This window comes from Sarcophilus harrisii, chromosome 2 (assembly GCF_902635505.1).
Source record: "Sarcophilus harrisii chromosome 2, mSarHar1.11, whole genome shotgun sequence".
Classification (NCBI taxonomy): Eukaryota; Metazoa; Chordata; class Mammalia; order Dasyuromorphia; family Dasyuridae; genus Sarcophilus; species Sarcophilus harrisii.
Window position 1 is genome coordinate 213796463 of NC_045427.1, and position 27603 is coordinate 213824065.

The 27603-nt window shown below is 43.0% G+C and overlaps 3 protein-coding genes across 8 annotated transcripts in view; 1 reads left to right on the forward strand and 2 right to left on the reverse strand.

Moving 5' to 3' along the window:
- IFT172 (intraflagellar transport 172) overlaps positions 1–13005 on the forward strand; it is a 42289-nt gene extending 29284 nt beyond the window's left edge. The window contains exons 31-48 of the mRNA XM_031951345.1: positions 56–149; positions 267–331; positions 529–709; positions 913–1022; positions 1193–1334; positions 8269–8367; positions 8564–8673; positions 8780–8843; positions 8955–9041; positions 9221–9337; positions 10170–10280; positions 10379–10498; positions 11483–11578; positions 11715–11774; positions 11858–11956; positions 12207–12360; positions 12480–12571; positions 12791–13005. Of these exons, the coding sequence (XP_031807205.1) occupies positions 56–149; positions 267–331; positions 529–709; positions 913–1022; positions 1193–1334; positions 8269–8367; positions 8564–8673; positions 8780–8843; positions 8955–9041; positions 9221–9337; positions 10170–10280; positions 10379–10498; positions 11483–11578; positions 11715–11774; positions 11858–11956; positions 12207–12360; positions 12480–12571; positions 12791–12880 (1891 nt within the window). The 3' untranslated portion in view covers positions 12881–13005. The remainder of the gene's footprint in view (positions 1–55; positions 150–266; positions 332–528; positions 710–912; positions 1023–1192; positions 1335–8268; positions 8368–8563; positions 8674–8779; positions 8844–8954; positions 9042–9220; positions 9338–10169; positions 10281–10378; positions 10499–11482; positions 11579–11714; positions 11775–11857; positions 11957–12206; positions 12361–12479; positions 12572–12790) is intronic.
- On the reverse strand, positions 13002–14480 carry KRTCAP3 (keratinocyte associated protein 3). Of its 2 annotated transcripts, none has more exons than XM_031951352.1 (7): positions 14396–14480; positions 14113–14297; positions 13967–14026; positions 13678–13866; positions 13448–13582; positions 13252–13365; positions 13002–13116 (listed from the first exon to the last, which is right to left on the reverse strand). In XM_031951352.1, exons 1-6 carry the CDS (start codon positions 14421–14423, stop codon positions 13258–13260), a joined length of 705 nt encoding a protein of 234 aa, XP_031807212.1. In that variant the 5' UTR covers positions 14424–14480; the 3' UTR covers positions 13002–13116; positions 13252–13257. The 2 variants fall into 2 exon arrangements, with proteins under 2 accessions (XP_031807212.1, XP_031807211.1); XM_031951351.1 differs by having other exon boundaries at positions 13003–13119.
- Positions 14481–14604: 124 nt separating this feature from the next.
- NRBP1 (nuclear receptor binding protein 1) lies at positions 14605–27300 on the reverse strand. Of its 5 annotated transcripts, XM_031951349.1 has the most exons (20): positions 26953–27118; positions 24300–24435; positions 23062–23291; positions 22651–22773; positions 22335–22436; positions 21756–21845; positions 21358–21398; positions 20936–21030; positions 20368–20391; positions 19171–19254; positions 18925–18983; positions 18662–18760; positions 17619–17751; positions 17224–17329; positions 16632–16682; positions 16413–16548; positions 15737–15790; positions 15587–15650; positions 15257–15312; positions 15066–15170 (listed from the first exon to the last, which is right to left on the reverse strand). In XM_031951349.1, the coding sequence occupies exons 3-20, from the start codon at positions 23269–23271 to the stop codon at positions 15066–15068; spliced, it is 1632 nt and encodes a 543-aa protein (XP_031807209.1). In that variant the 5' UTR covers positions 23272–23291; positions 24300–24435; positions 26953–27118. The 5 variants fall into 5 exon arrangements, with proteins under 5 accessions (XP_012402893.1, XP_031807207.1, XP_031807209.1 ...); XM_031951348.1 differs by lacking the exon at positions 24300–24435 and having other exon boundaries at positions 26953–27300; XM_031951350.1 differs by lacking the exons at positions 24300–24435; positions 26953–27118 and adding an exon at positions 23936–23959.
- Between the last annotated feature and the right edge of the window lie 303 nt (positions 27301–27603).

Sequence of the window (27603 nt, forward strand, 5' to 3'; positions counted from 1 at the left end):
CTTTTGCAAACATAAGGACTGAAGTAGAAAAACTTTATTTTCATCTTTGTTCCAGCTCCTTTGATTTTGCTTTTGAACTTGCTCGACTTGCCCTCAAGCATAAAACCCCTGAGATTCACCTAAGATATGCCATGTACCTGGAAGATGAGGTATGATGCCCTGGTTCCAGAATCTTCTTTCTACACCCGTAAGTGAATGTCAGTGGAAGCCTGTGACCCCTAGAGGCTGCTGACTAGTGTGGTCTCTCCCTTCCTCTCCCTGAACAGGGTAAGTTTGAAGAGGCTGAAGCAGAGTTTATCCGAGCAGGAAAGCCCAAAGAGGCCGTCCTCATGTAAGTAACTCCCATGGGACTTCCTCATTTTTCCCACACAGAAACCATTCCCAAGATCTTTTCATTCATGTCTAATAGTAGTAAACTCTATGCTCTTCATGCAGGATGTAGTCTTTTCTACATATCCCGGCTTTTCAAATAATTCTATTCTGTACTTTTTTCTCCTTTTTAAAACTCAATTCTGATTTTTATGACAGGTTTGTCCACAACCAGGACTGGGAGGCAGCTCAACGAGTAGCTGAGGCTCATGACCCTGACAGTGTGTCTGAGGTGCTAGTAGGACAGGCTCGGGGAGCCTTAGAGGAGAAAGATTTTCAAAAAGCTGAAGGGCTCCTGCTTCGGGCCCAGAGACCTGGACTGGCCCTCAATTATTATAAGGTACAGAGCTTCAGTAAAAGCCAAAGGAGAGTGTAGAGAGTAGAAGGGCCCAGATATTCAGAGGTGCCAATGTGACTCCAAAGAAAGCCTGGCACACAGGAGAGAGAGACCGAGAGATTTGGAACAACAAACCAGGTGGACTGCTGGGAAGGAGCCTTGAGTGTTTCCTATCCTCTAAAATTTCTTGAAAATCTTATTAACAGGAGGCTGGGCTTTGGAGTGATGCTCTCCGAATCTGTAAGGATTACGTGCCTGGGCAGCTGGAGGCCCTGCAGGAGGAGTATGAGCGGGAAGCCACCAAGAAGGGTGCCAGGTACACACCGCCAAGGAAACTGGAAAATAGAAGGCCAGGACTGGGAGAAGCACAGATGTGTGCAGGAAGCTCTGGCAGTTAGGGGTCTTAGAGATTCAGCTCCCCTAGCCCTACATTATCTTTCATGCATGCACTTTCTTTAGTCATGGACCCATTTTTCTCTTCTGCAGGGGTATGGAGGGACTGGTGGAGCAGGCACGGCAGTGGGAGCAGGCGGGTGAATACAACCGTGCTGTTGATTGCTATCTCAAAGTGCGTGACTCTGGAGGTGCCAGTGGAGCTAGTAACCTTGTAGAGAAGTGCTGGATGAAGGTAAGGGACCCAGACCCTCCCTTACCTGCCCACTTCTTAAGCTACCGCAAAGGTATTTCCAGGAGTCTCATTTTTCTCCCCCCCCCCCCCGTTGGCTCTCCAGAATATATTAACTGTGGCACATGCTGAAAAGATTTAGAGAACTAAAAACATGGTTTTTATCTTCAAGGAACTCACAAACCATTTGGAGGTGAAACTAACGAACCTTTTACATTGGGCAAGCAGGATATATAATTAAGTGCTAACTTATATGATACAGACTTTAGGTACTGTGAGACCTCTTCATGGAGAAAGGAAGGTTTAAACAAGGATTTGAGGGCTAATTATGAGAAGGATCTGGTGAAGACAGAATACAGATTATTAGATACTGTTTGGGCACCTCCAGGCATTTCCTGATTTTTTTTCTTCCTAGAGAATTAGAGAGTCTCAGGAGGGACAGCAGATCCTCACTTGACTTTTCTTTATTGCCAAGCACTCGCTATAAAAGGATTAAATCAGGCTTATACATGTGGCTCTGATATGGTTTCAGAAACAATAGAAAATATAATAGAACATCTACTGAACTGGTAACTGAAGGAGCTGAGTTTAAATACTTGCTCTATAACCAGACATTTTTTCAGTTTGGCCCTTAATTTCTTCATTAAATAAAACATCTGTTCCTCTTTCTTTTGTTCTCCAAATCTGTTCCTTGCCCTAATGATAGTATTACTCAATTGCTTTTTCAGTTATTTAAGCTCTTAATTTCAGAGCCATCTTTGATTTTTTCCTTTCCCTTCAACCTCCATGGACAGATCTTGTCTATTTTATTTCTGGCAGCCATTCCCTGCTTTCTATATTACTATTGTAACCACCCTGGTTCCCGCCTTCTTTGTGTCACTTACATTACTGAGGAGATGGGTCTGAGTTTCTCTACTCCTGCCTTCCAAAATACTTTTCCTACCTGTTGTCTGATGCCTGAAATTCTTAGGATCATAGGACCATATATACAGAGATTTGGAAAGAACTTTAGAGATAAACTGGTCTAACACCATCATTTTATAGATGAAGAAACTGAGACCGAGAAAGATTGACCAAGGTTATATAAGTAGTTTTAATGGCAGAGTCTAGATTTGAATCCAAATCTTCTGATTCCAATCCTTTATTCTTTCCACTATACTACTCTGCCTGCCTTAAGGGTCCTCAGATGGGACAAAGCTGTTCATGCCATAATTAAAAAATAAAATGTTAAAAATGCAATTTTCTTGGGGCAAGTTCAACAAGAAATCCATCAATAATTGTAAAATTGCTACAAAATATTTTCTTGTTTGATGAGATGAGGGGAGGAGCAGTGATACAAAGAAGCAGGCAGGAGACTAAGAATGTGAAGGAATGAGATGGGCTATATCACTGAGAGGGGAAAAAAATGTCTAAAAGGGAAGCTAAGGAAAGGCACCAAGCTAGGGGACAAGCTTTAACCAGTTTTTAGTTTTCCCTCAGGTCAACTCTGGTAACCTTCATTTTTAAACTGGTAGAGAGAAGATACACAACAAAGATATTTTTGCCATACTAGGAAAATATTCTTGTCCACTTGTATGTAGATTTAAATTAGAGCATGGCTTTCTACAAGAATATTGCCTTAAACTTTGAAAAATGGAAGCAATTTCCAGGCAGACAGGAGAAGGGAACTTGTAGTTATAAAGACAAGCTATATGAGACAGTGATGGACCTGAGAGGACCAATATGTTCCTGTCCCTAACCCTCTTCTTTTCAACTTTATACTCTTCTTTTCTGATATATTTTCCTCAGCTTCAGGTGTCATCTCTATGCAGATGATATCCCCATCTGTGTAGTTCAGCGCCCAAGCTCTCTCAAAGCTCTTTCTTGAAAACGACACCAGGAGGCCCCACCAGCAACTCAGTCTTACCTGCCCAAAACTAATCTTCCTTTCCAAATCTGCAATTTGTTCTTTCAAGCTCTTAAGTGCAGAGTCATTTTTGACTCTTCCCATTCCCTTCAGTTCCTCAATTGCTAATTCTGTCTATTCTATTTCTGACATTCTTTCTATATTATCATTATAACTACCCTGGTTCCTGCCTTCATTGTGTCACTTAGATTACTGTAATTCACTCCTGATGGATTTTTCTGCTTCTAATATATCCTCAATCTTCATTCATACCACTGTAAACTAATCTTCCATTTAAAAAAAAAAAGTAAAATGGGCATTTCATTTATAAACTAGAACAGAAAAAGAAGACTTTATACAAGAAACTTCAAATACTATATTTAGCATGCTTTGAATTTTAGATTTATAATAAATGCAACATATAACTTTGAAAACTTCTGGCTATTTCTAGTTTTTCTCCTGTTCATTTTATTTCAAAATGAATTAATGGCACTTTTTTACTTCTTATTTTTCAATAACTCTATCCCTAACTCTTTTCTTCCTCCCAAATCTCTTCTCTCCACCATCAAATTGAAAGAAAACGGATATTCTAACAAATTCTTCCATTGGCCATGTCCAATAATGTATGTCTTCTTTTCTACCCTGTATCCATCACTTCTCTGTCAGGAGTTAAGTAGCATGCTTCATCATGAATTCTTTTTAAAATATAGTTGGTCATTATATTGATTCTTAAGTCCTTCAAAAGTTGTCTGTCTTACTTTATATATATAGAATATTACTATTGTAAAAATCTAAGTTCTGCTTCTCACTCTACATTATTTCATAGAAGTCTTACTAAGATTCTCAGTAATTATTTTGTTGGTTATTTTAAAAATTATAACACATTACACTCATAGACCATAACTTATTTAGTCATTCCCCAATTCATGAGAGAACTCTTAATTTCCAATTCTTGATCACCACAAAAAGAGCTACTATAAATATTTTTGTACATGTACTTCCTTTTTGGGGTATAAACCTAGTTCTGGTATCAATGGATCAGAGAGTGCATAATATAATAGCACTTTGGACATAGTTCCAAACTGTCTCCAAAATTCAGTTCAAAAGCTTCATCAACAGAGTATCTGTTTGGGGCAGCTAGAAGGCACAATGGATAGCCTCAGACACTCAATGTTTACTTGCTATATGACCCTGGGCAAGTCACTTGACCCAATTGTCTGTCATGGGAGGGAGAGAGTATGCCTGTTTTCATCAACTTTGGTGACTGTAAGAAGGAATCTCAAAACTGGCTGCTTTAACTCAATATTTCTTTAATTATTATTAAGTTAGAATATATATATATATATTATATATATATATATATGGACAAAGCTGTTCATGCCATATATATGGCATATATATATATATATATATATATATATATATATATATATGTCTCGTAGATATACATACCTTAAATATAACAGAGAAACTTGGTATTGAGATTTTTTCCCCCAACTAACATTTTCCTTTACTGGTTTTATTTGGGCAAAAAGGTTTTGAGTTTTATACAATCAAAATTGGTTGGTTTATCTTCTGGGATCCATTCTATGCCATTTGGTAATGAACTCTTCTCCTGACCATAGTATTTTCTTTCTTGCTTCTCTATTGACCTTCTATATTGAAGACATGTTTTCATTTCAAGTTTCTCTAGATATGAGGTAAAATACTGGTCTAAACTAGGCTTTGTGGATCATGCACCTCTTTAACAATCAGGTAAAGAGCTTTGTAACCCCTTTTCAGAATGAAGTTTTAAAACATGGGATGCCATAGTGCACAGAGGATTGGGCAAGGAGTCAGGAAAACTGGAATTCAAATCTGTCTTCAAATATTTAGTAGCTGACAAGGCAAGACATTATACATACACACACACACACACACACATATATATATTATATATATATATATATATATATCTTCAACGATAGATATTAATATCAGGTTTTTCAGCTATAAAATGGGATAACAGTACTTAAACTTTATAGAGTGTAGTGTGGATCAAATGGCACATAGGCACTATGTAAGGACTTATTACTTTCCCTATTCCATAACTTGAAAGAAATTCTAAAATTGAGAGGTTAATGAAAATTAGATGAATTTTTTTTTCACATTCAAGTTCATAACTCCTCCTAAAATCTGTCCAGTCTGAATACCCTGTTAAGAATTCTTGGTCTAAATCTGTATTTTCCAGTATGTTTCTCAATTATTTCAGCAGTTCTTGTTGAATAGTGTGCTCTTAACCCAATAGTTCCGGTTCAGTACTATTTAAGTACTTTATATGTTCCATTGATCAATCATTATCAAGTAGTTCTGATGATTGCAGTGTTGTAGTATATTTTTAGATTTGGTATTGATAGGCTTTTTCTTTTCACTTTTTTTTTTCATTATTTCCAGTGAATGAGATTCTTGACTTTTTGTTCTTTCATATGAATTTCTTTAATAAATACACCCTTCTGAGAAGCAGAAAGCTGGGAAACAATTTTTACAGACAGTGTTTCTAACAAAGATCTTATTTATAAAATATACAGAGAACTGACTCAAATTTATAAGAATGTAAGTCATTCCCCAGTTGATAAAATGATCAAAGGATATGAAGAGACAATTTTCAGATAAAAAAGTTAAAGCCATCTATAATCATATGAAAAACATACTCTATTATCCCTTTTGATTAGAGAAAAGCAAATTAGGATAACTCTGAGGTACCACTTCACACCTCTCAGATTGACTAAAATGACAGAAAAAGATAATGATGAATGTTGGAGGGGATGTGGGAAAACCAGGACACTAATACATGTTACTGGAGTTGGGAAATGGTCCAAATATTCTGCAGAGCAATTTGGAACTATGCCCAAAGGACTATAAAACTGTGCATACCCTTTGACCTAGCAGTATTATTACTGGGATTATATCCCAAAGAGATCTTAAAGGAGGGAAAGGGACCCACATGTGCAAAAATGTTTGTGGCAGCCCTTTTAGTAGTGGCAAGAAACTGGATACTGAGTGGATGCCCATCAATTGGAGAATAGCTGAATAAATCATGGTATATGAATTTTATGGAATATTATTTTTCTATAAGAAATGTCTAGCAGACTGATTTCAGAAAAGTCTGGAAAGACTTACATGAACTGCTGCTGAGTGAAGTGAGTAGAACCAAGAGAACATTGTACACAGCAACAGTAAGATTATACACATTGATCAACTATGATGGAATTGACTCTTTTCAACAATGAGAGGGTTCAAAGCAATTCCAAGGCAAGCCAATTCCAGACTTGGGATGGAAAATGCCATCTGCACCTAGAGAGAAAACTATGGAAACTGAATATGGATTGAAACACAGTATTTTCACCTTTTTTGTATTTTTTCTCCTTTCTCATGGTTTTTTCCTTTGGGTCTGATTTTTCTTGCACAAATACGGAAATATTTTTTTAAAGGATTGCACATTTTTAACCTATAATTAGATTGCTTGCTGCCTTGGGGAAAAGGGGGGAGGTAAAGGAGAGAAGGAGAAAAACTTGGAAAACAAAGTCTTTTAAAAATGAAGGCTAAAAACTATCCTTACATGTAATAGCAAAAATAAAATGTTGAGAAAAAAATTTTTTCTAAAGACCAAATGTACCCTCTTCTGACATCATTCATCCCTCTACTTCAAAAAACCCACTGCCTACTAAACAAATTCCTGTATTCCAACTTAACATGACTACTTTCCAAGTCACATTGTTGTTCTCTCTTGCCTCAGCTTTTACTTTTGCAGTGCCTCATGTCTGAAATGAGTTCTACACCTCAATTCCTCCATCTATTTGACAGTACCTTTAAGACACAATTCAAATTCCGTGACAAATTTCGTGACTTCCATGAATGCTCCTTGAATGGTCACTTTCCTTTGCACTTACTGAATTAGGCTACCTAGAAGTGAAGGTCAGGAAGGCAGCCACAGCATATGAAAGGATGATGGAGAATGGATTAATTTGATGGAGGACTTGAAGTTGATAAGGGTTAGCTAATCCCAAACTGTCACTTAAAAATAATTTATTATAAATAATTATGAGCAAACACATTCAATTACATATATATTTGTATGTGAAAGCATAAACTTTTATTATTTAGTTTGTCCTCTCCTTTATGTAGCCCAAAAATAATCAAGATGTTGGGGAGTACACTTCCTACTGCTAGCAGTAGTCTGACCTCTCTCCACTTCAGTAAACTCTGGTGGCTCTCTATTAACCTTTATAATCAAATACAAAACCTCTGCTTGACTTGCAAAGCCCTTCAGATTGGCCCCCTCTCTATTTCTAGTCTTACCTTTTACTTTTTTCTCACATACCCTACAATCTGGAAATACAAGTCGTCTTGCTATTTTTTCCTTATGACCCTCTATTTCCCAACTCCTTGCCTTCTGGCTGTTCCCCACACCTGGCTTTTTTCCTTCATCTCCTCCACCTGATGTACATCAGAACAGTTTATGGCCCCGCCTCTGTAAAAGGTCTTTCCCAATCCTCCCCACTGCTAGTTCCTTCTCTGGGAGAGCACCTCCCATTTACCTTAAATGCATATTAAGTACATAGTTATTGCATATTGTTTTGCCTATTGGAAGATGAACTCCTTAAAAACAGGAACCACTTTTGCTTTTCTTTACCTCCCCAGAGCTTGGCACAGTGCCTGATGCATAGGAAATACTTTAATAAATGCTTATTGACTAACAATTTGAGTTCCAGAGTAGAGGATTCTATTTATTTTTCTGAAGTGAAGAATTCTTAATGAGACAAGGAAGTTGGGATAACTTTAGAGAAACAGGCCATTTGTTGGGTCATGTGAAAGTTATGATGAATCAGTGTATGGAAGAGAGCGTATCAGAGGAATTTCTGTCAGGTGACAGGAGAGATGGCTTAGATGGAACATTCATTTACGTATAATCGTAGGAATTAGTCCGTTTATGTTCTATGAAATAAAAATGATGAGAGCTCTATTAGAATCTGGCTGTTTTAGCATCTGCTTCCTTTTCATTTTTCTCTCCAGGCAGCTGAACTCTCCATCAAGTTCCTACCGCCACAACGTAGTCTGGAAGTTGTTCGGGCTGTAGGTCCCCAATTGATCGGAATTGGGAAGCATAGTGCTGTAAGTGGGGTAGTGGGGAATAGAACAGAGGGGAGTACAAAGGAGGTTGCAATGGTTTAGGGGCAGGGTAGAGGTGGAGGTCCCAGAACTCAAGAAAATATGATGGGCTAGAGATGTGACTCTGGAAAAGAGAGGAATATGTATTAAGGAGTAGAGATGACAGATAATCTCTAATATTTGATTTGTAACTTTTTAGGCTGCAGAACTCTATCTGAACTTAGACCTAATTAAGGAAGCAATTGACGCTTTCATGGAGGGGGAAGAATGGAATAAGGCCAAGCGAGTGGCCAAGGAATTAGATCCCAGGTAAATGCAAAATCCCACCCTTTACTTAGAAACCTTTCACTTTAAGGATGAGAACGGAAAGGGGATATAGCTTCTAGCAATTAAGAGATTAAGCCTGTCTCCCTAGGTATGAGGACTATGTGGACCAGCAATATAAAGAGTTCCTGAAGAACCAGGGCAAAGTGGATTCGGTGAGTTGCCAGAAAATGCCAAAGTTGGTGAGGAGACAGAATTCAGGAAGGGACCAAAGAGAGCTGCTCTCTCATATCTCATGGAAATTTTTCTCTTCAATTTGTCAATAGCTTGTAGGTGTGGATGTTGTGGCAGCTCTGGACTTGTATGTGGAGCAGGGTCAATGGGATAAATGCATTGAGACAGCCACCAAGCAGGTAAGTGTTCCCATCACCCCATCCCTGGCCCTTTGCTTCCACTTCCCCTCGTTTGCCTGTAGTTTCATTGTCTAAGGCTATTCCAGTTGTGTTCACATCCCCCTTTCCTCTTAAATATACCCAAGTTTCCAAATCTTTCTGGTCCCAAACTTCTCCCCTCCATCTTCTTCTCTGGACAGAACTACAAGATCTTGCACAAGTACGTGGCATTGTATTCAACCCACCTGATCCGAGAAGGGGGCTGTGCTCAGGCACTAGCCCTCTATGTGCAGCATGGAGCACCTGCCAACCCACAGGTACTGGCTCTTCCTGGGGGAAACTTCACAGAAACTCTATTTCTTCCTATGGACCGTTGTCACAACAGAGGGGAGGAGAATCCCTGTGTATAATCTAGCCCCTCTCCTCAGAACTTCCCTTCACCTAAGATTGTCCAATACCTGCCTAGATAGCCCACCATCTTTGGAAATGCATACTCTGCTGAAACATCCATATTTTGGGAAATCCTTTAAACTTTTAACGTCATGAAATCTTTGCTGATCCATCAGCAACATTCCTTCAGAGGCTAATTTTGCTACTGGAAATAGGATATATCACCAGTCTCTTATTAATTTTCCCCCCCAAAGAAATAAATATCATTCTCACTCCCTCTTCTCCTTTGTCTCATTTCAGTTCAACACATCTACACTCCAGAAGGCTATGGCTATGCAAAGACTAGCCCATATCTTTTTTAGAGGCAGAATTTGTTGTTAGGAAACCCAAATTTCAGGCCCAGTTTAGATGCTTTCTAGCTGTGTGACTCTGCACAAATCATTTATTTAGCCTCTCAACTTCAATTCCTCAATTATGAATAGGAATCAATAGGAATACTACTACTACTTGTACTAGGGTTGTAAGGCAAATGCTTTGCTACAAAATGCTATAAAAATGAACTCCTAGTTTACATCATTTTATTAATTTTTTTTTCTGCTTCCATACTCCTTGGCCTCTGAAAAACCTTCTTCCCCTATATATACATACACTCTCAGTTCCTCTCACTTAATGCCCCTCTTCCAAACAATAAATCTTTTCAAATTCCTGTTCCTTCCTTCCCACTAAGATTCTTTTCTTTCTCACTCCAATAATCTCCAGAACTTCAACATTTATAAAAGGATCTTCACAGACATGGTGAGCTCCCCTGGAACCAACAGTGCTGAGGCCTATCACAGCTGGGCTGACCTTCGGGATGTCCTCTTCAATTTGGTGAGAGTAAAGCATTTGTTTACATATTTTGACGGTGCCCCTTTCTCACGGTTCATGTTACAGTGAATTCCAAACTTATTTTCCTCCTCTCCCCCCAGTGTGAAAACCTAGTGAAATCCAGTGAAGCAAACTCAGCAGCCCATGAAGAATTTGAGACAATGCTTCTGATTGCTCATTACTATGCCACACGTTCTGCAGCCCAAAGCATCAAACAGCTGGTGAGATGAAAAGAAAGGCTGGAGGAGCATAATACTCTTTTTCGAGGCATATTCAAGACTTCTTAAGAATGCAAGCAGGTTTCAAGTTCATGCTATACACAGCACCTTCTTAGATTTATACAGGAGGTACAACAACAAGTCAAGTCTCAGGTCTTTTTTGGCACTGGACTAATGTTACTACTTAGCATCTTAGAAAAATCAAAAAGACCCTTAGAGATTGTTGAATCCAGGTTCCTATCATTGGGAATCCACTACTTCCTGAGGTATACATTCCAATTCTGGACAGCTTTAAATGTGGGTGATTAAATAATAAATCACATTTATATAGCACTTCAATATTTAATTGAAGTAGTTGAAAGCACTGAGTCTCCCAAAAGTCATGAACCCACAGCTAGTGAGTGTCCACATCTAGGTGCATCTACCCAATGCAGAGGCAAGACCTCTATGACATAGCTACTGAGTGCTTGAAAGCTCTTAATTTTTAATCTGCCAAATAGGCACCCATCTAGCAGCCTTAGATTAAGTATCTTCCCTTTCTACCTGACAGCCTTTCAGACATGCGAAGTGTTTTGACACACCTTCAATGTCTCTATTTACTGCCCAGATCTCCTATTCTTATAATGATCTCTGATGCTTTCCATGGCTACACTACAAATATAAATTATGCAATTCCTATTCCTCATTCTTCATCTCATGATGTACATCATGTTTGTCAACACATTGTCTTTAGGTACTTAGAATCATCATAGACTCATAAAGCTGGAAGGACTTACACAGAATGTTAGAGCTTAAAGTTAACTTAGAAGGATCTTGTCCAACCTGTTCATTATGGAATTGGACACCAAACAGTCCAGAGAGGTTAAATATTTGTAATACAGAGTTGCATTTTCTGGGTCATGTCACTTATCTTTCTGAGGCTGCAGCCTCCCTGTACAGGCCTGTACCCTTGATTTAATCAATTGTTTTTAAAATCATAATTCTTAGGAGTCAGTGGCTGCTCGTCTTTCTGTATCCCTCTTACGACACACCCAACTAATCCCTGCAGATAAGGCTTTCTATGAAGCAGGCACAGCTGCCAAGGTGAGTGATGAAATGGGTAACCATTTGGCCAAAGTAATAAATAGCAAGGAGACTGAGATAGATGGGAGAACCAGGGGCCTCTATTTACCAGAACCTGATTACTAAATTCTTCTTTCTTTAATTATTTCCCACTTAGGCAGTAGGCTGGGAAAACATGGCATTCATCTTCCTGAACCGTTTCTTGGATCTGACAGATGTAAGTTAAGTGGCAGCTGTGCCCAGGGGAATGGCTGATTATACCAGGTTAGTCTCACCAGTTTTCTCTTGTGACTTCTCCAGGCAATAGAGGAAGGCACTCTGGATGCCCTCGACCACTCAGATTTTCAGGACACAGACATTCCCTTTGAGGTGCCACTACCAGCAAAGCAACATGTGCCGGTAAGGGCTGAGGCTGAGAAGAGTCTGATTGGTCAGGTCAGAGTTCACCAGTTCCTTGGTGAACAGATAAAGGCAACATTTTCATTTCTTTTCCCTGGATAGAAAGCATAGGGGAAATAGGGGGTTTGCCTGCGGGAACTTCCTCAGTGAAAGTATGATCAGAATTAAGGAAAATCTATGCAAAAAACCAATTTGCCAGATGACATGGTGTGATATGTAATCACGAGTTCTGCTTCCCATGCCCTACCAGGAGGCCCAAAGAGAAGAAGTTCGGGATTGGGTGCTCACAGTCTCAATGGACCAGCGGCTAGAGCAGGTTCTACCTCGGGATGAAAGAGGTGCCTATGAAGCTTCCTTGGTAGCAGCAAGTACTGGTGTCCGGGCTTTGCCCTGCCTTATTACAGGTACAAAACCTTCTTTGTATGGGAGAAAAGACAAACAAGGCACCTCTCCACTATGCTCTTGTTTTTGGTGGGTATAAAAAACAGGTAGTAAAAGTATATACTACTCCTTCCCACTCCAGGGTACCCAATCCTAAGGAACAAGATCGAATTTAAGCGACCAGGGAAAGCAGCCAACAAGGACAACTGGAATAAGTTTCTTATGGCCATCAAGGTTTGTTTGCAGAGGAAACTAGAGATGTAGATGAAGGTGGAGACAACAATAGATTACTATATCTAGACCACCCAACCAGTCTGACATCATTCTTAACAGGATGGGAGAAGAGTGTGGTAAAGAATGCCACTCAGCATGTGTGAGGTTAGAATAGGGGCTATTTTTACTTCTTGCCAACTTGCTTCCCTTCTACCAGGAATTTTTTTTCTTTTCCCACAGACCTCCCACAGCCCAGTGTGCCAAGATGTCCTTAAGTTCATTAGCCAGTGGTGTGGAGGATTACCCAGCACCAGTTTTTCATTTCAGTGACGGACAGGGATGGAGAAAAGCATTTTTAAGGCCCTGTGTTGCTGCTGTTCTACATTAAAATTCAGAGAGTAGCCTGTATCACCGTTCTCCTTACATAGCCAAAGATAAATAAAAGTAGGAAAAAAGAAAAGAAAGTCTTTTATTACAATTATTTACATCGTCACAATCTGGGTTTTTGCATGGTTTTAGGAGGGAAAAAAATGTCACCTCGGGCTTGTCAGCTCCAATCGCAAGAACTGCTGGAGAAAGTAGAAAATTAATGTTGGCAAAAGGGTGGTGGGGAGGCAGTAGAAAAAAGGAGGAAAGGAAAACAGTGACATAACTCTCTACCCAGACTCTGCCCCCTGAGTTTATTTTTTCCTGCTCCTTACCTGTTGCTAAACCCAGTTTTTCCTCCCAGCCTGGATTTCTTGACTTTGCTCCAAAAGCTGTTCATTTTCTTGCCTTTTCCCCTTGGGGAATTCGGGCTCTTCTAGTTCCTGAAGCTGTAAGAGAGAAGGGTTGGGGCCGTGCCCAAGTTCTGAGAGAGCTCCCCTGCCGGCCCTCCGTTGCTGGCAGCTGCCTTACCTGTTGCAGCAGTCCTTCCTCCCCACAGGGCTGGAACCCCCGAAGCGCAAGGGCAGCCGCACAGCAGTACCCGGACAGAGCAGCCTCGGCCGCAGCCATGAACACAGACGGGAGCCAGAGCGCCAGCGCGGTCTCCTAGAGGGCAGAGGGGGGGAGCAGCCTGGGAAGCATTCCCGGTTGGGCATGGGGAGAAGAGCGCAAGCACGAGTCAGACTTTGGAAGATGCTTACGTAGATGCGGGTGGGGTCAAACGGGCAGTCGTCCGCGGGTGCCAGAGGGTCGGAGAGGCTCGGATAGCACTGGGCCAGCAGGCGACGGCCCCCGTTGGCCACGGTCAGGGAGAACGCGAGCAGCAGCCCCAGGGAGCAGGCGGCGGACAAGAGCAGGTTCAGCAGGGACACGGCCAGCAGGGCCCAGTGCTGGGGGCGGGGCGCACAGGTTAAGGGAGCTGCTCCCCGTCCGCACGCTCTCCCCACGCACCCAGCAGTAGGCTGGCCCCCTCCCCCCGCTCAGCCTCACCAGCGCGGTCAGCAGGAGGTTCCTGGAGGCCAGCAGCGCCACGAGTCCCGCGGCTACGCTCTAGGGAAACAAAGGCTCGGAGATGAGGGCGGGATTCCGGCCCGCCCCGCCGGGCCCCGCCCCGCCCCGCCCGCCCGCCGCCTCACCAGAAGGCCCGAGCCCACGGAGACGACGTTGGCCGCGGTGTACTCGGGGGTGATGGTTCCGCCGGGACTCGACACGTGCCGCAGGACGGTGCCGTGAAGCACGGCTCCCACCAACAAGTTCACGTGCCCCACTAAGATCAAGGCGAGGCCGGCGCGCATGAGCCGGCGGGGCCCCTGGGCCGCGTCTGCGGGTACCGAGAGGGAACAGAAGAGCCCGAGGGTGACTGAGTGACCTGCCACGGCACCCTCCCCTACCCCCCCCCCCCCCCCCCGGGGAAGTTACCGAAGCGACAGTGGCAGCCACGGCACATACTGCTCCCAGCGCCGCCGGCCACCCGGCCGCCTTCCGGTACACCTGAGCCCGGCCCCGCCCCGCCCGGCGCATTCTCCAGTCCGGCCCCTTCCCCCACCTGCGGCCCAGCCACGCCCCTTAATCCTTGGGGCCCTGCAGCGCCCCCTCTTGGAGACGGCGTGAAGAAACAGGCCCAGACATTAGCAAAAGTAGACTTTTATTACAGCAGCAACTGAGTCACACAGCCCCAAGGGGCCACACTGCAGCACCCTCCCACTTCTCCAGACCAGTCCTCCCTAGCGGGATTGTGTAATCAGCTTCCTCTGCCCCAACCTCTTTCCAGCACAGGCTGGGCAGGCTCGAGGAAGCTGGCGGAACGCCTGAAGGCAAATCAGCCACTCAATACCGCCTCCAAGGGGAAAGAGCAGCTGAGTACCCACGGCTCAGTTCTGTGCAAAACAAGTAAACAAAGTGCAGGGGAAGAGGAAGAAAGGGGAAAGGGGAGTGATGATGCTCGAATCCAGGGCCTTCCGCCCCCCTCTTAAATAGCAAGGGGAGAGAGAGCTGCACTGGGTAATACTGACTCCCAGAGGGGAGGGGCGGGACAGAAGGGGCTGCAGCAGGCCTGATACAGTCACAGCCCAGGGCACAGGAGTAAGCACTAGGAAGAGACGGTGACAGCAGCTGAGTTGAGGGTGCTGTTCCTGGCAAAATTGAACTTGTTTAGAGTCTCCTCCAGCAGAGAGGTCAAGCGACTCTGGTCAGCCTAAGGAGGGAAAAGTCAAAGTCAGTCAGTCTGAAGTAAGGAAGGTAGATCAAAAAGACTCCAGGAAAAAGGCAAGAAAGCCTCACCTCACTGATGAAGCCCAACTGTACTAGTTCCGCAGCCAACTCCGGGATGTTTTCATCTGAAGTAGCAGAAAAAAATGGAGATAAACTGAAATCATACCTTCAAGGGCCAAAGAAGAAAATGCAACTAAAATTTTTCAAGCATAGGACTGGTTAAATTGTCTGGGAACAAAGTTATCTTTCCTCCTGTAATTCCAGTAAAAGGCCCCTATTTTATTTCCCATTTATATAGAATGAACCTGGCTTCCTTTTCTCACCCACAATTGGGAGTCCTTCACATTTTCTGAGGGGAGAAGATAATAGGTAAAGGGGGGACAAGGAAGTCATACTTACTCGGCAGCAAGTCACAACTCAAATGCCGATTCAATTTGTCCTCGAGTTTCAGCAGGAGTGTCAGCTGAAATACAGCAAAGTCAAAAAGGGGAAGGAACTCCTGCCAACCCTACCCCAAGGCCCAGTAAAGCTCTGTCCCCTGGAACTTACATGATGTTTGACTCCTTCCTCTACTGATTCAATGTTACACTGCATCAGCACCACCTGAGGGGGAAAAAATTTGGTAACTCCAAGGCACCTCTTTACCTTTGAAAGCTTCTCCCTGGTACCTTCTCCTAGGACACTACCTATTCCAAGGAAGACAGATCTTTCAGTATTTGAAGGACTATCATACCTAAAAATGCGAAAACCTGGGAAGAAGGAATAATGCTTGCCAACAGATTTAAGCTTAATATAAGGAACAACTTTGTAATGCTTATAGAGCTGTCCAAAAATGGGTTTTGGAGTTGGACTGGATGAACTGTAAAGTAGCTGAAAAGTGAAAGTCTGTAATTTTAACATGTCAATGAGATTCTCTAATTTCCTGTAAAATTCAAAAATATTTCACAAATCACCTTCACTTTCTACATATAAAAGCCGACATTCATATATAATACCCTAAATGTCATTTAAACCTTATAAAAACCACTCTTTGAAGCAGGTAAATAAGGATTGTCTCAAGCATTCCCATTTTAGAGATTAAAAAAAACAGATTTCATAGAGATGAAGTGACATGCCTAAAACCACAGTAAGTGGGGAGAACCAGATTTAAAAACCTAGAACTTCTAACTCCAAATCCAGTGACTGGACATACCGCACATATAGCATACAAGTAGTTTTTTCTCACCTTTCGAGTCTCTACTTCAGCTGGCTCAGGTGTTGGAGTCTTCACAGATGGGGGCACTACAGGTGAAGTCACTTCCTCTTGTTGGGGCTGTTGGGGCCGAGGTAGCCCAAAGGCAGTTAGGGGATAGATCCCATTTCTAGAAATGAGATTAAGTATGTTTAAAAAAAATTCCAAAGGATCCTAACTGGTTCCCCTTGGCCCTGTTTTCCCCTTTCTCACCTTACATCTTCAAGGAACTTATCCAACTCCAGAGCTGGTGACTGAGAATACCTTGAGAAAAGAGGAAAAAAGGGAAAGGCAAAGTTATTCTCACACATTCAAATATTAACCTCTTGTGAAACATTTCATCATCCTTAGAGAATCCCTTTTTTAGCCTCTATACCTAAACCAACTAGACAGCTTATAGACATTCTCAAAGCTTATATTCAGGCAGCTTATAAATAAAATAGAATTCCCATTTGCCAAAGCACTCACACCATTCTCCCTACCTAGAATGAACTAATTTCTTTCAGTCTTCTGTGCCTCAAAAGAGGCCCTTATCAAAGCCTAAACCAGCTTCCACCATGAAATTTTCTCCCTCATACCCCATATACCAAGGTGAATTAGATTTCTCCTTCTCCTCAAATCTTTCATAGTTCCTTACATGAATGAAGTCTTTTCTGCTCTCACTTCAGTTAAATATTTTTGTACAGGTCTCTTCTCTCTGGTCTCATTAGAATGGAAATTTTCTGTGTCATACTGATTATTGTAACCATAGCACTTCACAGCATTTTGGAACTAAATTCCCTCCCCAACACTTCATATTACTCACAGGGTCCTATACAGTTCTCTCCCAGGTCCTGGAGGGATTTCTGCCAATACAGCATTGGTGTCCATGTTCTTAGTGATCTCCTCTAGGGCATTTTCTGGTATGAGGTCTGGAGGACATAAGACAAGTGAGTCAGAGTGGAAAGGTAGAGGAGGTATACAGCAAAGACATCTAAAAATGTTTTTATTTCTCCCAGAAGAGAACTATAAGAATAAGCAGCTTATGGGGAGAGCAAAAAGATGGTATTTGCCACACATTAGGACTCCGTAATGCTGTGGGTAGAAACAAGGAGTTGTGTGGAACAAAATAATCCCTTGAAGAAGAAAAATGCACGATAATGTCATAGTGGCATAAGTATACGTGCAGAAGAGTAGAGGGAGATCCTAAACAAAACTTACGTTGGTGTCCCACAATACAATGTGCAGCAAGCAGTTTAAGTGAGGGCACTTCAAACAGTGCAGGGTGGAAAAGTAGTTCTCTGGCTGTAGGTCGACGAGCAGGTTCAGGTTGCAGGCATTTTTGAATAAACTCCTAAAGAATGGAGAGAGACTGCCTGTTCATGCTCCCTTCTTTTCTGCTTTCTAGCCCCAAGATTTCTCAACTTCATTTCTTATATTCTTTGGCAGTCAAGTCACAAAACTTCTTTCCTCCACCATCCCTCGATAAACTCCTTCTTAGTTGACTCCCAAATTCTATGTATCTCATTTTTCAAATTCTTAGAAACTTCTAGTTACTTAGCTGGTTTTCACCTCAAGTTCACAAAAATGAAGGATAGTAAGCCATAAGGAATTCAGTAGATGAATGGTATAGAGGCCAGAGATTAGGAGTATAGGGATAAGACCAATGATTTTATTTGACTTCTGGTCAATAGATCAGAATGTGGATCAGATAGAGAATTAGGAATAATTTCAGTGTTGAATGATGAGATTGGAATGAGGATATTCAGTGCAGCCAATATAAGGCAGTATCTGTCAGATTTTTTTTTTTTTAAGTTTGCCTTTTTGAGGAAGCCAAATAAGGAACAGCAGAAGAAATTTGATGAAATTTTTAAGACAAAAAAAATTTCAAAAGTTGATGTTAATTCAAGTTCCCAAGACTGGAAAATAGGACAGGTATCTGATCAAAATAGAGAAATTGGGTTGGGAAGCTACTGAAGAAGATATAAAAGATGTAAAGCACTTTACAAATCTTAATGTACTCATGTATAAATGTTATGGATACTATCAAAGAACAAAATGTCTCTAGAGTCAAAATCTGGTTTAAATCCTAACTCTGATGCCCACTAATGCCTACTACCTATGTGAATTTGGGCAAATCAGTCTCCTAGTGCCTCAGTTTTCTTATCTGTAAAATGAGGGAATTAGTTGAAAGGACTTGTCTATAAAGTTTTGCCTCTGATTGGGGCAGAAAAGGGACTGAGAATGATCTTGAAGTTGCTTACCCTCTGAAGTGGGTCCTCCAATAGCTGGATGGCACTACTGATGGCCTCCTGTGGCACATAAGATGATTCTCCATTTCCCTGAATCTCCAGCACTGCCATCTAGAGTTTAACACCAAAAAAAAAAAAAAAAAAAAAAAAAAAAAGATGCTGCCTGAGGACCTACATGTTAATGATATGACCCACAGGCCTCAGGAGACTGCCTAACCCTCTCATCCATTTTCTCCTCCCATTTTCCCTCATCTCATTCTTTATAGAATCCTCACCTCCAATGCACACATGCCAAAGGAATAGATGTCCACTGCTGTTGTCACATTAGTGACTTCTGGGAAAGAGACAAGACTTAAGGTAAATGACATGGGAGATTGAAGGAGTCCCACATTTGTTCTCTATGTGGACCAGGACTAGAAATCTGACACACCTTACTTCTTGTATGCCAGTAAATCAAATGGAATAGGGCTTCTGGGATAGGGAGTTAGGGGCTGGAAGTACAAGGGAGTAAGATCCCTCACCTCCATACTCGGGGGCAAAGAAGTGTAGATTCTTCTGTTCTTCCCGACAAGTCTTCACATGATTGTTAATGGTGTCAGGAGCCACTGGGAGTGGGAGATGCATCTTCAATTTGGTGGTCATCAAGAATGTACAGCTCCAACCCAGACAAAGCCCAACTTTCACTTATGAATCCCATTCCCAGCCTACTCACGTACCCACCCTGAACTATTTTGTAAAGGGACCACACTATCACATAGGAACATCCCCTTCTCTCAGCCCTATCAGTCCTCATTCTGTGTTCTTTCCTTGCTGATAACACAGACACAAGGCATTACAGCTATGAGACCTTAGGTTGGTCAGTGGTCAGGTCTTTAAGGAAACATCTACACCTTGCAAGGATCCTCCCACTTCCCTAAATAGTATGCTAACTTGTCTTTTTCCACACACACCCCCCTCAAACTCAATGTTCTCTAAGAATGGTGTTGGTTGTGCCCTGATTTCTTCCTTCCACCCACTTTTACTGTTCTGTAGTTTCTAGCTTAAGGTGCCAACATGGGAGAATAGGAAGCCCATTTTATTCCCTTTGTGTCAAGGTGGGAACCTTGGGAGTTTTGATTTAAAAAGGAAAAAAAAAAGGCAAGAAATGTCAATGTATGACAAATATAGCCTCCTTCTTACTCCCTCTGCCTTGGCTGACAAAACTCCAAAGAAACTGAAGTCCAGAAGTGAGCTAACAATCTTGAATAATGATCCCTCCTTTAACCCATCTTACTTCTTATTCCCTGGTTGTTTTTCCCCTCCCTAAACCCCCCTCTTTCCCCCCCTACTCCCACCCCTGGCAATTTCCCAAAATCCTGCCTGCCTCAGGGCTGAGTGAGGAACCAGGGCTGGGCCCATTTTGTAGTCACTCAGGTCAGAAGACAACAGCCAAAAATCACAGAGAAGCTGGGAGCACAGCATGGTTTGGAAGGGATCAACCTGATGAGTGGGTGTGAGGAATGTAAGGGGTAGGTGGCCAGCCAGACAAAGTCCACAGGAAATAAGCAAGTTATGAATGGGGCAAGCAAGTACATGACTAATGGGGGTGGTAACTAAGCAAGCATAAGGGTAGTTGGGAACAAGTGCTTGCTCCATCATTGCATGCTTTGGGTAGCCAGCCCCAAAGGGAGCAAGGGGAGCACAGACAGAGCCCCAAGTGGGGCAGAGAGAGCTCTCACCATTAGCAAAAATCCTATGAAAGACTGTTGGGAACAGAGCAGCCCGTAAGCGGGAGGGAGGAAAACAGAGAGAAGTTATGAGCGATGGAGCGGCCAAGCCCCAGACAAATGGACACACAAACAGCACACCAACACGGCACACAGAAATGCAGTACACTGCACACAGATACATAAGCACGTGGACAGCACTCACAGCAGGCACAGTCTGGAACCTCTTTTGGCAGGGCTTGCAAGGCCCCACACTTCCTAGGCATATAAATGCCCATCCCCATTCTAAACAGATACCACCCTCATTATTTAGTCTTTCCCAAACTGTCTGGTAAATCCCACCCATCCAAACTGAGGTTAATTCCCTCAAAAAAAGCTCTAGCTCAAAATTATTCTATACTTTTCCCTGACAGGAACCTTCTCTATGCTTTTCCTACCCGTGATCTGCCCTCCAGCTTAATTTGTACCTTTTTCTCCCATTTCATGACTTCTCTGCTCTCTTCTTATCTTTCTACTTTAGCCCATGATTCCCATATTCCCCCTGCCACTCCCTTGACCTGAACCTCAGCCTCCCCCTCACCAGAGCCAATCTTGATGAGTCCATTGTGCTGGATGAAGATGGTGTCACAGGTCAGGTTCCCATGGATGATTGGGGGGTCACACGAGTGCAGGTAGCTGTGGGGGTACTGGGCTGTTAGAGGGGCTACTAGAAAACTAGGGAGAGGGCAACCCAGGGAATAAAGGATCTAGCATGAAAAGCCTTGCTGGATTTATTATACAAGGCGCCCCACACTCTGGGTTTCCACCATGCCAAATGTTTTAGGTAATTGGAAAAGTACTATAAAAGACAGGTAGGAAATGGCGTTATGCCTGGAGAATTGAAAATAATTTAAGGATGACCCATTATCATCCAGACAGCATTACATGGCTAATAGGAGGTGGGAAAAGGCAAAGAACAATGCCTTTCGATCTATGGGTGGAAACTAATAATAAACCACTTACCTAAGAGCAGAAAGGATCTGTGTGCACCACCGCTTCCAAGCCTAGAAGAGACAGAACAGACCAAGTATAAGAAGTAACCCCCCAACTGGGGCAGTTAAGATGACACAGTGGATACAGCACTGGCTCTGGAGTCAGGAGGACCCAAGTTCAAATCTGGCCTCAGACACTTCCTATTATGTGTGACTTGGAAAGTAATTTGACCCCAATTGTGTTTTGTGTGTGGATGGGCAGGTAGGGGATAACCCCATCATTCACCCCTAATAACTCAAACCAGGAGCTATTCTCTCTTCCTTTCATATTTAATGTCTCACACACCTCCACCAACTTGAGGGTCAATAAAACTAACATTGTTCAGACTTCAAACCCATTCCAGCCCTCTACCTAATTTCTGTCCACACCTTTTCATTCATGGTCTTATGGTTCTTCTTTGTCTTCTTCAGAAATTGTTTCAGACTCCCAGATGACATATATTCTGTGATAAAAATCACCTGAGTAGTAGGAGAAAAAAAACAGTGAAAACTTGTGAGGCAGAGTTCCTTATCCATTTTGTAATCTACAAATCAGATATGGGATGGCAATCCAGATAAAAAATTAAATCACTTATCTTTGTTAAATCATTTTCTGGGTTTCTGCTCCTTTGGTTTGGAAGAGCAGTTAAAGATTGCCCAAAAAAAACCCCAAAAATCCCAACAACTTTTTTTTTGTGTTGGATAGGGTGGTAGGGATCAAAAGAGACAAATGGCCTTGGGAAAGCCCTAATCTTTATACAAACAATAGATAAAAGGAGGTTGTGGCCTTGTTCCCCACTCCACAGAATCAGTCCTCACTTCCAATTCCTCCCCACCTTCACACCTAGTGATCCCAGTTCTGTTTCCAAGCTATCTTGCTCTCATCTGCAGAGGTAAAAAAAAAAAAGAAACAGGAACTGCTCATCTTCTTTCACTACTAGGAGGGGAATGTAGGAACAGATTCCTTACCCTGGCCTTGTTCTCCTTAATGTCAGCCCAATACTTGTGGAATTTAACAATGTTGAGATGTTCCAGCTGAATCAAATTATCAAATACAGCACGAACTTTTTCCTGCAAGCAAGGGACAATAAGGTAGAACTCCGGAAACCATCTTATAGATTATTATTACACTCTTCCTTCTTCACTCTACATACCCTCTTCCTCAGTAGTTCAAATCCCAAAGCTGCTCACAGTTAGCTCTCCAATACCAATTCTACAAATGCTAAAACACTTTCTTTTAAGCCCTACAATTCCTTCTCCACCACTTCTGTTTGCTATCACTTACCTCCTGAAGTTTGTAGTTCTTTCGCTCAGAAAACTGCACTTCATTCCACACAACTTCCACACCCTCCTCTGTATCCATTGCTAGGTAAGCACTATCAATACCTGGGACATTCCGCTGGTTCACCTGGTAATGACAATTCCATATGAGAAAAAGTTAGAATAACTTCATAGCAAATTAAACATTCCTTCTCCAATTGGGAAAGGAGTAAAAAGCACTCTGTAAACCTTAAGAGAATGATACACATGTGAGCTATTTATCATTTAGTCATTCAACCTATACATTCATCTTCTCCAATCTATGGTAAGGTAACCTATTCTACTTATTTAGCCAAGTCCTATAAGACTCCTTTATCCAATTTTTTCCTCTTGTCCTCCCCCTTCACTATTCTCCAAAAACCCCTTATGAGTTCACCTCTTCTCTCCTCTTCTGCCAACGTCCACAAGGTGACTCTTCCAGGATCTCCGACTCATCTTCACTTTCTTCCTCTTCCTCTGGAGAAACAGCTGAAGCTGTGGAGGTCACTGGAGGTGACACAGAAGTCAACCCTGGGGCTGAAGATGAGGATTCTGCCTTTGGATCTGAACCACTGCTGGGTGCTGTTTGGGTCTCCCCCTCTGACATGCTGGAATGAACACTTAGATCTGCAAAGATTGCAATGTGGGAAGGTCTAAGAATGGATCCAACAGATACCTTATCCCACAAATCCTAATGACCCTATAAGTCAAGGGAAAAAACCAGTTACTTCCTCCTACATATTCCTTTCTAGTTTTTCCAACTCTAATTCCAAAGTTAAAACCAATCCTACTCCATAATGTATTCTAGCTCCATTTTTTCCTAGGCCATTTAAACGTTCTTACAACACTAAAACTGCAGCTGAATTTGGATGAGCATCCAGAGAACAATACACCAAGGATTGTGGCAGCTTTATCTTCCGCACTCAAAAAGTGGCAATTTGGTACAGTCTTGGTTCTTTTCTCAAGAGCAACAGAACTTCCTGAAACCTTACCATTCTCATTTTCTCTTATTTGTGCTCAGTTACGAGATTCCACAGGAAAGACTGGACTGGTTGACCTTACTAGTTTTAATCAATCACCCTACTCAGCCTAGGTGGATTGATGGTGCCAGGCAACAAGCCTTACTGTGGGCAGGGGAGCAGGAGCAATTAGAACATAGTCTCTGGAGTGAGGTTAGAGGTATGCCCCAAGCAATATCCAGTGAGTATAGAGAAATCCAGCAACATCATACTCCCAGTCAAGCCCTGAAGCTAGACAATTGTTCCACTCACCAAGTAAGTAAGGATAGACCTGGGACACCAACTCTCAAGATAGAAATAAGATTAGTATTCTAGAATAGGACTAGTCCTCTCATTAAATATACCTCCCACTCAAAGGACTAGTTCAGCCAATTCATGAAGAAACTCATCCATAAAGCCCAGGTGAGTGTTAGGTAGTTCAATGATCTCATTCCTGATGACCTCACCTTGCCCTGTGATGTCAGTGTGGCATACATGGGTGTTGCTCAATCATCACATCAGTCACATATCCAATGAGGTGTCAACCTTAGGCAATACATCTGGCTGGGCACAGCCTACTCAGGGCCCTATGGATCTAGATGTAGAACTAAATCTACTTCCTGTCTATTCAAAATACCTTGTAAAGATTTGGCTGTTCATTAGTTTTCCATTCCCAGAGCATATGGTCTCCAGTTTTTTGGTACATGGGGTTGGTCATAAGTCTCCATTCTATATGGTTCAACAAATTCCAACTTTCGATATCCTCTGAATCCCTGAATCAGATAGGGAGGTTTCTCTTTGAAATTCAAATAACTTTAAATTCATAGTGGCCTAGTTCCCAGGTGCACCAACAGTAGGACAGTATAATTTTTTTTTTTTTTCTGTATACATATTGTTTCCCCCAAATAGAATATAAGTCCCTTGAGGGATAGGACTGCTTTGTGTTTGTCTTTGTAATTCCCCAATGTTACAAGTAGCACACCAATTAAGTGTTAAATAAAAATGCTTGTTAAAAGAATGACTAATACCGCTCTTTAAATTATGGGAAAGTGACTTATTTGGGAAAAAGGATTTCCAACTTCTAAATGTCAACTTTTTCAGAGAGAATATAGTTGATATTTAAAAAGATTCCATAACATTGAAAAGAACTTAGATCCAGAGTGCTGATAAAGGACTTGTACAGATTGAAAGTGCCATCCACAAAGTAAATATGCTATTCTCCATAATGGTTATGAATTTTTAAAAATCTAGACTCAGTCTCTCCCATATCTCTTTTTAAAAGGCAGACTACTATGAATATATATTCAATCCCAATCTGATATAATTCTTAATATCACAAACTAACAAAAATGATACTGAATTAAAAATACTCTTAATACCATTATTTGGTTCTTTACTTATCATTCCTTTATGGTGAAAAAAGGAAGTTTTCATTGCCAGGACTATTAGAAACTGTATAACTTTTCTGTCTAGTTTACCCTAAGTAACTAGCCTCTTCATGAGTTTAAGGAAAAGGGGTCATTCTAATCCCTCCTTCTCTGAAATGCAACTAAAAAATGAACAAGTCCCTTACTTTCACCTTTGAAAAGATTAAGAAGAGGAAGTCCTTATGAGTCATCCTTACAGTGATCTAGTCTCTCAGGATGTAGGAGAGCAAATTTATCTAGAGAAAGAAAAAGAGAGAGAGAGAGAGAGAGAGAGAGAGAGAGAGAGAGAGAGAGAGAGAGAGAGAGAGAGAGAGAGAGAGAGAAAGAGTGTGTGTGTAGGGGAGTAATAATTAGCAAAAATTGATAAATTTGCTTCTCAAATCCTTGGCTCAGTTAGACCTACTAAAATTCTCTTCTAGAAATGGGCTCTAAAATCATTCTTAGCAATAAATATGATTGGTTACTATGAACAAGTTTCCCAAGACCAATTACTTCCAGAAAAGCAAAACAGTAAAAGTTACTGCTAGGCCAGGATTAGTAAAGTAAGATTTTTCAGGCAGGTGTCAAAAGGACTCTTTATCTTTGGAATTCACATGCCAGAAGGCCACAGACAATGAAAGTATAAATAGATTCTGAACTCTGGCTTATCACAATGAAGCAACATAGAATTAAAGTCATAGCCAATGCCCCATCAATAATGGCCATGTTCTCAAAGATCTTTAAAATTCTAGTATCACTATCAATCCATTTAACAAGCATTTATTAAAATATCTACTACACGGCAGGGCTACAAAGACAAAAAAGAACTCTTTCCTTAAGGAGCTTAAAATCTCTTGGAGAAACAATATACATAGAAAATATTTTTAAAACTAGATACAAAGTAAGCTGAGGAGGGAGGCGAGAGGGCAACGGCAAGAACAGCTCAGATGAGGCCCTGGGACTCATCCCCAGGGGGGCCACTCAGTTATTCTTGTACCGGGAAGGGGTCCCGAGTCCCGGCCTTAACAACTATACAAAGAGCCCCTGCCAGGCCACGGGAAGGAAGAGACTCCTACCTCAATACTGCCCTCTACCCATATCCTCACGGGGAACAGGGGAAGGGGGAGTGGCGGTGGCTATCAGGAGTGGAAAAGAACTGCTGTAAAATTCCATTTGAGCGGCGGGATCCCAAGTCCCCAGGCGTCTGCCACAAAGTAGGAGCTTGATAAGCGCTTACGGACAGGGAGACCGCCACCGAAAACTACGGCCCAGCTCGAGGGTGTTCGACAGCCGGTGTGAAGCGTTTGCCGAGAGAGCAGAGCTGGGGCAGGCTCCGAGTTCTCTCCAACAAAAGCTTAGAGGCCCCTTGCAGCCAAGCGTCCCTCGCCTGGAGCCGACCTCACGGGGCTGCGCTCGGCAAAAGCTGGAGGGCAAGACATGCGGAGCTCGTGGCTCCGCAGTGGGGGACGAGACCAGCTTGCGGGCTTCGGGACAGGCCCGCTGACACTTTTACCAGTCGCGGGACGAGGGGGCTGGGCGGCCCGGGGCGGCCGTCCCCCGTCACGCGGGGCTGTCAGCGGACAGGAGGCCACGCCCACGGTCAACCGATGGTTCGAGGCCTCAGTCCCCGAAGCCCGGTAGGCCAGTCGCGGGCGCGGGCCAGGCCGTTGGAGCCGCCGGCCCCGGCGACGGGGCAAGCTGTCCCCTTCCGGTCTGCGGGCGAGCCGCCCCACTACGTGGGGGCCCAAAGAAAAGGCCAAGAGAGCAGGGGCCATCCACTGAGGCCGGACGTCCAGCCTGGCCCCTCCACCCCCAGCTCCCCCACCGACCTCAACCCCCGCTCGCCCCCTCACGCCCTCCTCTCTTCTCCCCTGGCCCACTCACCTACGGGCTTCGGTCCCCTCAGCCTCCGCTGCAGGTCCGGCTCCGGGTCTGGCTCCGGTTCCGGTTCCGGAGACTCCGCTCAATTGGGCTCAGCTAGACTAGGCGCAGCTCTCCCACAGCGGCTCTCCACAGCTCAACCGAACTCTGGGCCCCGCCCTCCTCATCCGAACCAATTAGCTAGTGGCGCTGAGCCGACTCTCGAATTTTATTGGTCGAGGTGGACGACAGTGGAAGGGGCGGTGCCCCTCCTAGCCAGTCAGTATGAGGCGTAGGCAGTTTTGTCCCACCTCCCCTCCTTTAACGTCAGAGAGGTCCCCTCCTCCTCTACCTTCAGAGCTCCAGTCAAAGAAGTCAGCCTTTCTGTCTGGTCTGTCTGGACCGGCGGCCTGCCCCTCCCCCTCGTCCCGCCCCTTGTGCTCCTCCCTCTCTCCGCCCCTCTCCGGCTGTCAGCTGGTCTCGGATTCCACTGCAGGAAGACTGTTTACTTCCTTTCGGGCCGATGTGGCAAGAGGTAGGCAGACAAAAGAAATTAGACGCAGCCAATAGGACCGCGCAGTAGAGAGGAAGCATTAGATTTGGAGTACGAGGATTTAAATTTGAATCCCGCCCCTGCTGCTTGCTAGATGCGTGACCTTCGGCTTTTAAGCCTCT

What these genes read in the sequence shown, in the direction of transcription:
- NRBP1 (XM_031951347.1), bottom strand. Translation starts at nt 23,271, where the DNA reads ATGTCAGAGGGGGAGACCCAAACAGCACCCAGCAGTGGTTCAGATCCA. An exon ending in TTGGCATGTGTGCATTGGAG is followed by an intron (nt 18,761 to 18,924) that starts GTGAGGATTCTA and finishes GTTAAACTCTAG; the next exon opens with ATGGCAGTGCTGGAGATTCA. An exon ending in AGAGAACTGTATAGGACCCT is followed by an intron (nt 16,683 to 17,223) that starts GTGAGTAATATG and finishes TCTTTTCTCAAG; the next exon opens with GTATTCTCAGTCACCAGCTC.
- KRTCAP3 (XM_031951352.1), bottom strand. Translation starts at nt 14,423, where the DNA reads ATGTGCCGTGGCTGCCACTGTCGCTTCG. An exon ending in ACCTCCTGCTGACCGCGCTG is followed by an intron (nt 13,867 to 13,966) that starts GTGAGGCTGAGC and finishes CCCCGCCCCCAG; the next exon opens with CACTGGGCCCTGCTGGCCGT. An exon ending in AGGAAGGACTGCTGCAACAG is followed by an intron (nt 13,366 to 13,447) that starts GTAAGGCAGCTG and finishes TCTCTCTTACAG; the next exon opens with CTTCAGGAACTAGAAGAGCC.